General features: G+C 41.0%; 1 protein-coding gene across 1 annotated transcript in view; it reads right to left on the reverse strand.

Moving 5' to 3' along the window:
- Nucleotides 1-4342: 4342 nt before the first annotated feature.
- The window catches only part of dnah2 (dynein, axonemal, heavy chain 2), a 518592-nt gene continuing 507073 nt past the window's right edge, over nt 4343-15861 (reverse strand). Inside the window, 2 exon segments of the mRNA XM_051924101.1 lie at nt 4343-5111; nt 14504-14651. Coding sequence (XP_051780061.1) covers nt 4957-5111; nt 14504-14651 — 303 coding nt within the window. The 3' untranslated portion in view covers nt 4343-4956.

Genomic DNA, 15861 nt, shown 5'->3' on the forward strand with positions numbered 1-15861 from the left:
ACACAGATTTAGTGAGTAGTCTGGCAGGATTTCAGTTTAGGGGTGTACGTCTGCTTTGTTGTGTTCACCAATCCTTTTTACACACTTTCATGTTCCTTTCCAGTGATGTCATAGGTTATGACCTCCTGCCATCCCATAGTGGCAACAGCCCTAGTAACAGTATACAAAGATCCCTGAAAAACGTAATAGCAAATGAAAAAGGGCGCAAATCAAAAGTACAACAACATGTATTTCTACTGAAAATTTTCATACAAATGATGGAGCTCAAAGTACTTTACAAGATGTCAAATAAGTGTCAATCGCTCATGAATCTCAAGTGTAGAAATACATTCTGAGGGGGAAAAATAAAAAATAAAATATGAAACCCAGTAAAGACCGTGTGCTATGTAAAGTTGAGACTCAAAGGTTGCTCATTGTGCATAAATGTAAGTCCGTCACTGTGTCCTTCAATGGACTGGCAAGCTATTCACATCTGGATCTGACCTTCAAGACAAGCCATTTGGGACCGGCTCACGCTTCATGGAACCCTATAAAAGAAAACATGGGTGTGCGGGAAAGTCTGACACTCGAATGTACAATAACTTGGACTGCTGTGCTGCTATAAGACATCTCAATCTCTCATCCCACTCAGCGTCCGTTTTAAGACCGGCAGACACCTGAACTGTCTGTTTTCTAACCCACTTAATGCATACCAGGGTCACCATAGTACTAAGGGGCCCAAAGTGTGCACAGAAAATTTCCCCCACACTGTTACACCACCACCAGCAGCTTTAACCATTGATACAAGGCAGAATGGATCCAAGCTTTCATACTTTTGACACCAAATTCTGACCCTACCATCCAGATGTTACTGCATCTGACCAGGCAACATTTTCCCAAAGTTCTGTTGTCCAATTTTGGTGAGCAGAGGTGGCCTTAGGAGTACGTGGGGCCTTGGGCGAGTGTCATATGTGGGGCCGAGAGCCATAAGTGTAGGCTATATACCGTACCACCACGCTCATGGGCTTGCCCGCCTCTAATGCTGTACCGAATGCCCTGCCGAGGACCACTCTTTTCACCCAAAAGCAAGAAAAATGATTTCTCACTCTACAGTATATTTCGACAAGAAAGAAGAGTCGAGATAAGGCCATTTGGAGACACCTGTATTAGTGTCGCCTTCTTTGCTGACCCAGTGTAAATCCAAAACTGAAGGGCGTAATTATTACGGTATTTTGAAACCAAAAATGTTGTGCTAAGAGCTTTCTTGGTTATTGGTATAGATGCCGGGAAAGGCTTCTAAAGTAACAAGTCCTTGTTTATGAGTGGTTTCCGAAGAAATCCACCATGTACCGTATTTCAGTCTATAATGGATTTGAATGTCTTGCAGAGGCCCCGCATATTTGTATGATGAGCTGACGGTGACAAAAGAATCTTCTATCGCGGGGACCCCCCTCAGGCGTGGGGCCTGGGCGATTGCCGTAGTCGCCACCCCCAAAGGCCGCCTCTGTTGGTGAGCCTGTGCGAATTGCAGCCTCAGTTGCTTGCTCTTACCTGGCAGGAGTGGTACCCGGTGTGGTCTCCTGCTGCTGTAGCCCATCTGCTTCAAGGTTCAACATGTTGAGTGTTCAGAGATGCTCTTCCGCATACTTCAGTTGTAACAAGTGGGTATTTGAGTTGCTGTTGCCTTTCTATCAGCTCAAACCAGTCTGGCTATTCTAATCAGACTTCGGGTATCAACAAGGAATTTTCACCCACAGAACTGCCGCTCACTCGACATTTCCCTTTTTTTTTTTTTGGACCATTAGATCAGCAGTTTCTGAAATAACCAGACCAGCCGTCCTGGCACCAACAACCATGCCACGTTCAAAATTACTTAAATCACCTTTCGCCCCCATTCTAATGCTTGGTTTAAACTTCAGCAGGTCGTCTCGACAATGTCTACATGCCTAAAAGCACCGAGTTGCTGGCATGTGATTGGCTGATTAAAAATTTGTGTGAACAAGCATTTGATCAGGTGAACCTAATAACGTGGCCGCCGAGTGTATGTGTTGTGTTTGTCTGCTCTGTAGCTTTATTAACAACTAACTGTGCTACCTAAGATGAGTTGAAATCTAAGTAATCAAAGTAGCATTCATGTTTGCAGTATACCAACTATTGAAATGCGTCCTGTAAAACATGTAGTAATACAATGCACTGCATTTTCATTCCAACAGATGAAGCATCACAAACATGTGTATTAATAAAATGCATTCTACAAATGTTTGTGGTGTGCTATCTGTTGAAAAGACTGAGACATAGGATCTGGGCGGACACACTGATACACACTGATACACAGACGACGCTTATCCTTTTATTAAGGCGGCAGATTAAACCATCAGACTAAGCATCACATCTGAGCATTGTACAGCATCAAGACCACACTACTGTCACTGTGAAGCATGGTAGTGTCAGCATCAGGCTGTGGGGGTGCTTCTCCACAGTGGGCCCTGGATGGCTTATAAGGGCCAAATGAACGCAGTAAGTTATTGGCAAATCCTGGTTAGAAGCCAGCACCTTGGGAGATTTGTTTTCAGCAAGCATGAAGCCAAAGCTACACAAGAAATGGCTCCAAAACAACAATGTTAATGCCCTGGATTGGCCTTGTCAGAGTGCAGGTTTCAATCCAATTGAGAATTTGTGGCTGAACGTTTTAAAAGCTCTCAGCTCAGAATCACACTTCAACCTAAAAGAGCTTGAACAAAGAAGAATGAGGACAAATGTCATCGTCCAAATGTGCAAAGCTGATAGAGACCTGCGCACACGGACTCAAGGCTGTCAAGGCCGCTAAAGGTGCATCACTTGAAGGGGGTGAATGCTTATACCATCAATTACATTCTGTTTTATATTTGTAATTAATTTAGATCACTTTGCAGAGATTTATTTTCACTTTGACATTAAAAAGAATTTTTCTGTAGATCAACCTCAAAAAAAAAAAACAAATTCACTGTGATTCAATCTTGTAGATCAGGGGTGGGCAATGGCGGTCCTGGAGGGCCGCAGTGGCTGCAGGTTTTTGTTCCAGTCCAGTTTCTTAATGAGAAGTCAATTATTGCTGATGAAGCACATATTGCTTAAATGACATTTTGATGCTTCATTTTAGTCTCGCTTGTTAAGGTTCTCCACCCTTAATTGCTTATTTCAATCTTAAACTGCTGCATTCAGTGTTTTAATGGCTCCTTATTAGCAATAAGATGTAAAAGACAAAGCAGCCAGCAGTTCTCCAGCTAGCTTTTTTCCAATTACATCTGTATGTGTTCATCATGCACTGTTTGATTTAATAAAACACTTAATAGAAAAATGTGATAGACTGAAAATTATCAATTTTAGGCTTCAAATTATTTGGATGATATCCTCAGAAAGGAAAAAAAATCTACGATATAAGAGCCTTACATGGTACAGACTAACAAGCCATAAAATTAAATAAGGTCTGAGATTGGCAAGGATTGGTTTGGAATGAAAACCTGCAGCCACCGTAGCCCTCCAGGGCCGACACTGCCCACCCTGTTGTAGAACAGTAAAATGTAGGAAACTCCATGGAGCTGAATACATGTCTCTATGTATTATTATTATGATTATTTGCTAATTTGACAACTTACAACATTCAAGACACAAGTGGTTACATTCCTTGTATTTTTCCAGTTGGAGCACTGGCCGGTGAAGTGACTTGCTCAGAGTCACACAGTGTCATAAATGGGATTTGAACTCACAAGCTCAGGGTTTAAAGTCCAAACTGTACGCACTTGCCCCCTAGTAAATGTCTGAGGGGTCTACAGCACTATTGGCAAACAAGCGGCTTTTATTTTAAGAAGCGTCTTTCTGTAATGACCGTCACGCCCAACACCCATTTTTTACAGTTTAAACTGAGGGTCACACAGTGTGCTGGAAATGGCAACTGAAGCAGACACCCTTGTGCGCACAGTCCAGTCCCTTATCCAATACGCCACACTGTGGTGCTCACTGTGAGGAGCAAACTTACAACTCCTGGCATTAAGAGCCCCACACTGTTGACCAAGGTGGTCTTTTGTAACTCCTATGTGACATGCCACCGGCCCTATAAACTCTCACCTGACTTTGTCTGCTTTGCTGAGTGGCCGCTGAGTCACTGGAACACTCGTCCAGTATTCAAGAAGTAAAATCCAGGGATTAATATCATTGTGAGTATCGCAGCTATTCACTGGTATGATATTCCCATTCCTAAATACCTTCATGATAGTAACAACAACAAAGAAACAGGAGAGCTGATGGTACACCGAACAGCGGCCCTGCCTGGGCTGCCAGCTTCCTTTCAAATAATGTCAGAATGTATTTTATAAACTGCAAGATGTAGTCAGAAGCATTTTTATTTCAAACAATAAATGAAAGAGCATAAAAAGCATTAGACATCCATCAGATCATCACATTGATGAGTAGAAAGTATAAAGAAGTGAGGCCGATCAGGATGGGGGCCTGTTTTGGGGGTGCCCCTTTGCTCCTCTGGTCACCATGTTATGTGAGTGATGTACTCGGCACCTGCCTGGCAGGCTGGCCACTCTACATGGCTTACAGTGCATATTTACAAGGTCGTGGGGGTTTAAGTGCCTTGGAAAGCAGAAAAATGAATGAAATGTCACCAGCGTTGATGGCCACAGAGGGGTTCACTGACCTTTAACCTGGTGTAGTGATTTTACTCAACTGAATCATGTCAATTAGGAGCCAGAAATGCAGCTGTTTAGACCTTGAATTCAAATTGAACCCAGTCGCCTCATGAGGGGCTCTTGGCTTTATGTGGTTTGGCATACCAGGATTGCATTTAAACTTCTGAGCAAAATGTGCTGTGGACATGTGGGATTTACCCAACTTACAGACCCTTTGACCAAGAGTGGGTGGGACTTCTCCACTTGGCTGGTTGTGTGAGTGTACAATTAAGAAAGTTTGTTGCACGTCTTGATGGCAAACATCTCATGTGTCCAGACTCATCAGCAGTGCTGTTCCCCTCTTGATCCAGTGGTCCGCTGTCATGGCTCCTGCTTTAAGGTCCACTCCAACTACAAAGGAAGCTCGGCCAGCTGCTCCTGCCCGATTGGGGAAATAATAGCAAGGGCAGGAGTAAATACCTGTGAGGAGGATAAGGGGAAAAAAAACAAATGTCAGAAATGGCATCTAACCCATCTGTAACACAGCCATAAGGTCCACAAAGGTGATGTTTAAATAAGGGAAGTAATGCAACGCAGGAACCATTTCATGCTGGTCAGCATTCTTCTTAGATGTTTAATTTTTTTATGCTCATGCAAACACCACATCCCTGTATGACTCCCGGACTCCACAACACACTTAGACAGAAAGAGGTCCCTTTGAAAGACCCAAACCCAAAGTGAAGCAGCACCAGGCTGTGTACTCAGTCCAGTGCACTTGTGTATACTGTGTGTGTGTGTGTGTGTGTGTGTGCGCGTGCGTGTGCTTTTGTTGGAATTGTATTATTCAGTGCAGGTACTGTACATGCACTTTAATCATGTGGTTGGTTATTCACAGAAAACTAGAGTGTCACGAGCTCTGGCCTCAGGGGGACAGACTCCTCGGGCAGTGTGGGGACCGTCTCAGAGGGTGGGAGTATCTGGAGAGGCTAAATAGAAAGCAGCCCATGAACAGCAGGTAAGGGGGGTGTGGACACAACAATTAGAAGAGCACTTCAATCAGGAGCATTGCCCAGTTGTTGAAGCCCATTGGCTGAGATGTGTTGCCGCCAGCTAGTCTGGGATTGGACCCTGGACTTGGGTTGGCTCACAGAGAGCTGGGAGAATAAGGGCTGTCTCTGACTCTGTGTGAGGTGGAGCTGGTGGCATGTGCATGAACAGACAAACGGACAAGTGGCTGGGAGCCTGTGGCACTGGTGAAGACCTGAGTGGCAGGCAGAAACAGCCCTGACGATGCTAATGGTCCTTTTTAGAGCCACTCGCCAGCAGCCGGCGTTAAGGAACTAATTCCATTCCTCCATCTCTTGCACTCACAAGGATTTGTTTTCTAAAATGCCACATAAACTCATATTATGGGTAGATAAGTAAAAAAATAAACCTCCTGACACACACACACACACACACCTTACTCGTAATGTAGCATTCAGCCACACATTTTGTAATGCAGTTATTCCTGATTGGGGCATCAGGGGTGCTGAACCCCCCCTCCTGACTATATTTAATTTAAACTTTAATCTGTAAATTCAACCTTCAAATCGCCGTTGAAGGAGCATTCCTGCTGTGATACAACTTGCTTGACGTCACGGAGTTCATTTTTTGTTGGTGTGGATTTAGCACATCCACCTGTGATCTTCACACATTCCAACGTCTTTAAGTGTATCTGTAAGTAGCCTTTTTTGTCACTTTTTACACACATTCACTGGAAACATTCAAATAAAGGAAAACAAGCACATCCAATACAAAGGCTGTTGCAAGTTCTCTTCTCCCCCTTTTGTCTTCCATTATGGTAGAAATACACCAGAATGTATCCACGTCCATTTCCCAGTTGATTTAAGGCACTTGTCTCTACTGATCATCTATTGCTCGAATGCGATCTTCATTACTTTGGTCGAGTATCCATGGGATGTACAGCATTAGTGGAATGATGGTAGGATAAAGCGTTGGTGGTCTTGGGTCAGTCACGACAGCGCGATAAGGCACTCAATGAGATTTACAACTGCACTGGCAAAATCAAAGTATTTTTTAATTTGAACACTATAGTGATTGGCTAAGAACATGTGCAGAATATGCTTTATTAATTATTTGGATGGATGTAAAGCTGCTCCAGTGGACATTACAAGCTGCCGCTAAGTATGTTACTGCGTGTTGCCCACTCCCAGTGGAAACATTATCATATATTAGTTTTTTTTAATATTATTACTTATAAGTTGTACAGTAAATAAAATTATCATAAAAATACTATAATTATTGTACATTTGGCAATACTGTGGATGCCTAAAAATCTTAACAGCCAATCACAATGGAGGTTTTGTTTTCCTCCTCTACACTATCATCTGCCCTTAATCATATTATGCATATATGTTTTGGTGTTTTGCCATTTAAACTGGTAATGGGAATGATTTGTTGTATTATATCCACAGTCTCTACTGCGGTGGGTATAATGTAAAATTAATTAATCCACTCGTTCATTTATCTCTGTGTTGGCTCATGGGGAGCTAGGGGACATATTGATAACTTCAGGCGAAAAGTAGGAACCATCCTAAGACAGGATGACAGTCCATTAAGGACACACTCACTCACACTGGGACAATCAACTTAACATGCATGTCTTGGGGATCTACCAGAATATCAAAGGGAAAAGTACAAGGACACAGGAAGAACATGCAAACTGCTCACATGCAGTGGTTGGGCTAGGGCAGGAATTGAAAATGGGGTGCCAGTGCAGTATAATGGATACCACTGCTGCCTTATAGCTGCAAATGCAATTTATAGCCTTATGGCCATTGTCTACCTGGAGTTTGCAGGTTCTCCGGGTTCCTCTCAGATTCTAAGCATTTAAGTGTTGTCATGAAAATAGTGAGCGTGGATATGAGTAGGAGTGTAAGTGTGCCTGCCTTCTGATGCACTTACGTTTCATCCGAGGTCACGTCCTCCCTTGTGCCATCTGATTCCCATAACCCCGTACTGAAAATAGCAGAACTGAGAAGAGGCTGAATGCATGAATTAAAGTGAAGCCTTCTCAGTTTAAATTACACATTTTTAATCACATTACTCGAGTCTTCATCTAATTAATGACAATGATGCTATAAATCAAGATGGCTGGTTTAGGGAAAAGAAAAACGTTTTACACAACTGTACATCAGTGCCAACAGCCCAAGCAGCACACGCTGTCATATTTACAGCCGAGTATCTTGACCAGCATTTACTTTCTCAATTTGAAATCTTTTCAAAAAAAAAAAAAAAAAACGAACCAAAATCTATTTCAATCATTCTCACTTTCTTGCAAGGCCTGGCATTTAAAGAAAGCTGTAAAAACGAAGCCATTTTTTGACAGAAGCAAATGATTAGTTTTAGAAGCTGAGCCAAGGCTGGCTGACTGTATAATAAAGATGCCACAGCTATCTGAGAGCTAATCCTCCTGAAATGCGAGGGGAGCTGGAGGGGACCCACACAACGCTTTTTTTTTTTTTTTTGTCTTTACAGTTCTAGTGCCTCTCATTAACAGTTAAGTGAAGAATTCTCAAAGTAAAGAATGATTTCCCTCCCTCTGCGCCCTCGCCAGCACCGGTCGGGCTCCTAATTAGGCAGCCTTAGCTCAACTCATTGAAAAGTGCTTATCTGTTTTCAGCTACGGCTGAGGCCAGTCCCTCTCTTTGCATGAACATCCAGCCTTGCTTTTCCTAAAACTTTTCCTTTAACTGCTGAACTCTGAAGCACCTGCTTTCCTTCATATGGTGTTTTTAAGAGATTCTCTTTTTAAAGAAATTTGCTTGGAAGGAGGCAAGTTGTTCCCTGGTTCCCTGTCTGTCTTCGGAGCAGAAACTTGTTTTGGGCTTTCATTAATTATTAATCACTTTTATTTATTTATTTTGGGAGGGCATGGTGGCACACAGATCAGGAGCTCTGGGTTTGAGTGCCATGCCTGGTCGTTCATTGCTGTGTCAGTAAGGGTGTTGTTTCTCGCAGTACTGTACTCTTGTTTTCCTGCCACATCCCCAATGAAATGGCAGAGCAGACCACGTTCCATTAATGTGGGCAGTGACATCCTTTACATTTTCACCATTTTGGTGTGCTTGGCTGGTGATATCACTTCAGGAGTGGCCCACTATGGCTCAGTTATGGGATGCACTCTAGACGGTAGCGGAGGAGAGAGTTAGAGCAAAACTGAGTGCCATTATGAACAATGCTGCATATTCTTTCTCGGATTTACTAACACTGAGGACTTTCAGCCAGATGTGGTGAGAGAGGACATGCAGTTGATGAGTGTAACAGACCAAGATGCAAAGGACAGAAAGATATGGAAGAAGATGATCTGCTGTGGCGACCCCTAACAGGAGCAGCCGAAAGAAGAAGAAGAAGACATTCAGCCAACAAATGATTTAGCACAAGTGGGTCACTACTGGAGCTCCTTCACAGCGACAGCAATACGCTTTATAAAGCCTCACTGGGACTGCTGTCTGGTCATTACCAAAGTCAGAAGTTTTCTTTTTTTTGTAATTGTTTTTGTCTGTTTGATTGGGGGTTGTTGTTGTTATCATATTTCTTGAAATTGTGTAAAAAGCTACATTTCTCTCTTAGAACAAAAAAGTATGTTCTTCTGTATTGTACCAGTAACTTATGCATCTGTTCTAGTCGGTTTCTTTTTCAATTAGTTTATGACCTGGGAATGGGTAATAAGTACAGATGCCACAGACCCTGTTTTACTTAGTTTATAACCTGGGAACGGATGGATGCTGTAGGGCTACAAATTACAGAATTAGTTTACAGCTTGAGAAAGGAGGAAGTACGGAGGTACTTGAAAGATCAAACACTCTGTTTAGAGTTATTCATCTTCAAGACAAGATAGGCAATTAAATGTGTGCAATGTCACATGTCCTGAAACCCAAGATGTGCATCTTAATATAAATATCATTGTCCAAGGGACCAAAGGTGACGACAGAAAGGCAATGATATAGGAAGAGACATCAGAAAATGAAAACTATAAATAACACAGATCGCTAAATCAAAAGCTGTCCAGGGCAACGTCCACTCCTTGACATTTGTGATTTTCAGTAAGCATTTTTAAGGCTATTGAAGTCACTTCACAATAATTAAAAAAGTTGAAGTAAAAGTAAGACATTTGTTTGGTTGGTAAGTGACCTAATCAAAGGAATTGCGCCTTTATACGTGTTGCGAGGACACCCGCATGTTTGTTAGAGCTGCAATACGGAGCCCCAGTGTAGAGAATCATATGTGGCATACTATGGAGTGAATGGCAATTGGTATCACTTGAGACTTTGTCTGGCTAGGATTGTAGAAACATTCCTGGTAGGTCTCACAAATGTCCTGATAATACAGTGCCCGTCTGATCTGTCTTTTAGACTAATCAGGAACTCTAAACTGGCCCGTGTAGCTGTGTGTATGAATGGATTCTGCTTTCGGTATTTCATGATGTCCATGTCTGGCTCTTGTCTCGCACTCCATGTTTCCACAATAGAATCCAACTGCTGTGATCCCGAATTGCATTATGCAGGTTGCAGAATGTCTCAACTTTTTTGGGCGGATCAATGCCATTTCATAGATCCAAAGTCCCCCATTTGAATCCTGTGTGTGCTCCTATCTCAGTAGAGTAGGCACTTTCCATGCCAGTGGGGGTTTTCATCTGTATACTCTCATGTGAGTTAGGGCTTTCTCTGGCAGGGTAGTGGACTGATACTTTGTCAACAGTCACTTTCTCTCTTGTGTCCAGGGCTGCCAGGATAGGTTATGGCCCTTGACAACCTTGAACTGGATGTAGAAGCTTTGAGGATGCACTGGTGTTCATTTTCTCTTTCTCTTCCTCTCCACATTAATGTATATGTTCAGTGAGTATTTTTCTTTCTACTGTCTCTTTTTGGTTTTGAACTTTTTGTAAATTTGTCACGTCTGTCTCACTCATTGGTGAGTCAATCATCTTATCAATAGATTAATCAAGCAGTCCTTATTCTATATAGTGTCTTTCACAGCAGCAACGATAAAAGCCAAAACTTATTTTGACAGCAGTGAGCAGAAGACGGGAATACTCCAAAATGTTCACCCCCTTGAATCACAGTGGATTTGACTTGGCTTTTTTGAAATTTAGCTCTACAAAGTGATCTAAATTAATTACAAATATACAACATGAAATAATTAATCACTTTTTTCATGTCATTGTTTAGTAGACGCACTTTGGGCAGCCATGATAGCCTGTGCGAATTGGTCTTTCAATTAGCTTTGCACATCTGCACACTGACAATTCCCCCAGTCTTCATTACAAAATTGCTCAAGCTCTATCAGGATACATGGAGATTGTGAGTGATGAGCCTTTCTCAAGTCCAACTACAAATTCTCAATTAGATTGAGATTTGGACTTGGCCACTTCATTACCTTAACTTTGTTGTTTTAAAGCCATTCCCATCTTTTTTGCTATGGGTTGTTGTCTTGCTGAAAACATATCTTCTCCATTGCAGACTGCATTAGGTTTTCCTCAAGAATTTCGCTGTATTTTTTTGCATTCATTTTAGCCTCACAAGGGCCTGCTGCTGAGAAACATCTCCACAGCATGATGCTGCCATCATCGTGCTTCATGGTGGGAATGGTGCGTTTGTGTCTAAAATGGTACTTAGTCTGATGGCCAAACAGCTCAATCTTAGTCTTATCAGGCCACAGAACCTTTCTCAGCTGATTTCAGTGTCTCCTATGTGCCTTCTGGCAAACTCTAGCTGAGATCTTTTTTTTTTTTTTTAAACAGTGGCTTCCTCTTGGCCACTCCCATAAACATGTGACTGGTGAAGCCCCCAGTCTCTGAAATCTCATCCTCTGTAGCTTCTAACTTGTTCAGAGTTCTCACAGATCTCTTGGTGGCCTCCTTGTCTACTTCTTGCATGATTCAGTCAGTTGGATATTTTCTTGTCTCTATCCCCTGGCTTGTATTATTCCGTCACCTGTTCATAGAGTTGCTTGGAGTGTCCCCTTCTCTTTTTTGTGTAGATGAGGCCACTGTACTGACTCACCACAAGTTGGACCTTCCAGATGTGGTGCATTTATACTTCAGTCAACTGTAACCGCAGACAGGTGATCTTAATCAAACTTGTTATAGGACTCCGAAACCATAAGGCTACCCCGGTGATGAGTTATGGGTGTCAAATTAAAATGGGGAGTGTTTAAAGAGGGGTGCATACTTAAGAGATCAATTATTGTGTGTTTTACATTTGTAATTAATTCAGGCTGTTTTGCAGAGATCTGCTTTCACTTTGACATTAAAGAGTATTTGGTGAATCTCAAAAAAAAAAACAAATGAAATCAAATGAAATCCACTGTGATTCAATGTTGTAAGACAATAAAATGTCCAAGGAGGTTAATATTTGTATAGACACGGTGTCCACCTAAACCAAGGTAACATCACTAATCTCATTCTAAACATTGTGCTACTTGTTTGTGCAGCCATTTATACACAAAATGATTAAACATTATTGTCAGGACTTCCTTGAGATGACCAATTGCCTTGCATTGGATCTGGACAGAAGATGGGATGTAGAATACTTCCCAAAATTATCTCTATGTACAGGGATGGCAATGTTTTTTATCTTGGTAAAGAATGTCACTTCAACAGAGGTCAACATCTACTCGCATATCCTAACTCTTATTCCAGCTTTTATTAATTTACTTTGTATTGTTGAACAAAACAAGACATTTTAAGTAACACAAAGGGTAATCATAACATTTTCAACCTTAGCCTGAAAGGGGTATTGATGCTGACTGCAAGTCACCAAACATTAGCTCTTGTTTCTAGTATGTTTTATGTTTCACACTGATGCCAACACAGATGCTGAAAACAGCAAAAATCAATACACCTTTGAAGATTTTTTTTGTCTAGTCATGAGGGCTACAGCCAGTTCCCTTCATATACCACAATCAAGAGGTGGGCTACAGCATACCCCCATGGTAGAATGTCTCTTGAAGATGACTCAAGGTCTGGCTGGCCTTCTGTATTGATGACTAAGTAAAATGTTGCCAATGTAGAACACATATCAAGGCAGAATTGTAAAGTGATGGTCCATGGGATAGCAGACATTAAAGGAATACATAGCTATAGATCAGTTATACACAATTAAACTGTGTTCACTTGATGCCCGGAATGTTGATCCCTGAAATGAAAAACGCCACTGTATTCACCACCCCAATGGAGAATTTTGAGCTAGTGATTTTGGACAGGGAGATCACTATGACCCGCACTCAACACAAAGAAAGTATGGAGCAAAGTAGTTCAATATTTATGCCAGTGCCAGCAAGATCATGTACACAGTTTCTTTTTATAATGTTGAGGGCGTAGTCTTTATTGATAATATGCCTCATAATTAGTCAGTATTCTGCTGATTGGCTTTGACATTTCCAGCAGTCAACTGATGTAAAACAACACAGACAGCTATAGATCATCCCTGTTCTCGTTTGCAGCGCCACCCCTAATCATACAGCATGGATTGCAAAGACTACTCTGTGAAACTGTTTATTCAAAAAGACGCCACAACCACCAGATCAGGCCCTGTGTGATTATCACCGGCAGCCCATTCTGAAGAGTTATCACTGTGAGACGCACTATGCCAATGACAAAGGTGTCATGTTAGCTACAGAAGAGTAGACATATTGTATAAGAAAAACAAAAGATTTTAAGTGGCATAGAAAAACTTGTGAACAATATACAGTATATACTATACATTGTATATATTATATATATTTATTTATAAAAGTATATGTATAGTAAGTGTATTAGTTTGCTTTTTCTAAATAGGTCTGATTCAACACTTTTTGACCACCCTGTGTAAGCTGCCTCTTTGATTTTCCGTGACAGTGGCTGATTTTGCTCAGAATTCCCATTCTTTTACGGTTTCATTGGATAGCAATTTAACACTAATGCCTTGCGCAACAAACATTACTCAATGTGACTATGACCGATTAAGAAAGAAATAAAATGTTCTAAATATAGACACTCCATCTACTGCCGTTCCTTCTCTTCTCCTCAACACGTATAAATGAACAAGTCGGCTCACCGACTATGAATATCAGTCCTAAATGGTGGCTCATTGCTTCTTTTTCAAGTGTACGGCACAAATTGGTTCGACTTTATCACGTCATGAGATTATGTGACAATGTGACATCATAGGTAGTGAGGAGAAATGACACACTAAAGGTGTAAATCTGCCCTTACTCACATACTGTAAGTTCTTCATATTTTAACAGGCATTTGCCACAATAAGTACATGAGAGCTCCATTGAGGACACAGACTAGGAAAGAGAGAGACCACCAGAGTCTTCAGTAACCAATATCGAGGAGAAATTCTCCAGGTGGAGATCTACTGTATATTGATGGCAGGTAACCAGCCAACACAAGACAGAAAAATGGTGCGCAGTTTAGGGGCTGGATAAACCACCGGAGGGTCCTTGAATATGGTCTGTTTAAATGTTTATTCTTCCAGTGGTCATTTAAACAGTACACAAAACATAGTTAGACATTTGATGTTGCAAGTACTGATTCTGCCAGGACGGTGGGCGTCTCCCTGCCTCAATAAATATAGCAAAATAGAAACTGAGAATCGAAGGATCATAGCAACAGGGCTCCTGACAGATCACCTCACAGAGTGGTGCATACTCAAGTGCCACAAATTATTTTTAGTTACTCAATCTGCAAATCTTTGTTTAACAAACACTCTGGCTGCATTTATCTGCTATACATGTTGAACAGGGTCAAAAGTAAAGGAGTGACATGATGTGAGCGAGAAGATTTAAGGAGGCGAGAGACAGAGACAGACATGATGGCTTACCTTTGCCACTTTTCTTCTTTTCAACTGGACGAAAGTGTATTGTGGGCATAGGGCAGACGAGCTGCATGGGTTCAGCTTCCACAAGGCAGGAGTTCTTCTTGTCCCAGCCGGCACCCTCTAGATAGAGGCCTTTTATGAAAACACCATCCTATACAGAAAGTAGACATTAATACATACTGAGCAAGTCTTTATCAACACAAAGCCTTAGACAGTCTGGGTGAATGAAATGAATCAATATCTGAAACTACTGTCCTAAAAAGAATTAAACAATTAATGTTTAATGCAGTACCTTTCATAGAGAACACCACTGCAAGATGCCTTACAAAACACACAATAGAGTGCAGAGCAAGACACGAGAACAAGATGTCATACTGCATTGCTTAAGATAGTGAAATATTAATCAATAACAAAACAATACATGTAAAGAAAATAATCTTCTTACTTTATACAAGTTATTGAATTTCCATTTTATGATTTATGAAAATTATTTTTTAACAAATAGTAATATTTTTTTTTACTTTCTAAACTCACAATATAGGAAAATGCTTTGGAATAGTTTCAAAATTTGAACAGAATTATACGACTTGACCGTCTGTGTGGAAACGCTGGATTTATAAACTAACCCTCATAAACTCTATACACCTGTGTGTGTGTGTGCGTGTGTGTGTGTGTGTGTGCGTGTGTGTGTGTGTGTGAAATGACCGACTAATTACAACTAACTAGAAGTCTTACAGACACAACTGGAAGGAGTAAATCAGTCTATTATCTGTTGGGAACTGCAAATGTATACAATAACTAGTATGTCACTGTGACGTATGCTTTAACTGATGATACAGATATAAATGCCATTGTTGTTTGGTATACGTACATATTACCATAGAATGATAGCTTGTATTTAGCCACTTGTACCAAGTATTTACTGTAGCTTGTTTTCTACTATACAAATATATTGTTTTGAAATATGTCTTACTGGAATATTTGGGTTGCAGAGACAGAGAGAAGGGTATATGGTATATGGAATTGTATAATTTATTTACTTATTTTTGTAAAGAGCATATGAATAATAAGAAAAGAAAACTTTCTGCTGCTTACCCCATCTGTACTCACTGTATTTTCTATACTAATGGGTTTAATGGCTTAACATCTGAGCACTGTCTGTTTTGGAAGTCATAGAGCCATCCAGGCTTTTAAGTTTAAGACTGTAGTTTGGTGATGTCGATTTGGTGCCTCTACAGCCATTTGTTTCAATTCATTAAATCAATAATACAGTGCACTGTGTGTCTATTTAGATAGATAGATAGATAGATAGATAGATAGATAGATAGATAGATAGATAGATAGATAGATAGATAGATAGA

This window comes from Erpetoichthys calabaricus, chromosome 3 (genome assembly GCF_900747795.2).
Source record: "Erpetoichthys calabaricus chromosome 3, fErpCal1.3, whole genome shotgun sequence".
NCBI classification, from domain to species: domain Eukaryota; kingdom Metazoa; phylum Chordata; class Cladistia; order Polypteriformes; family Polypteridae; genus Erpetoichthys; species Erpetoichthys calabaricus.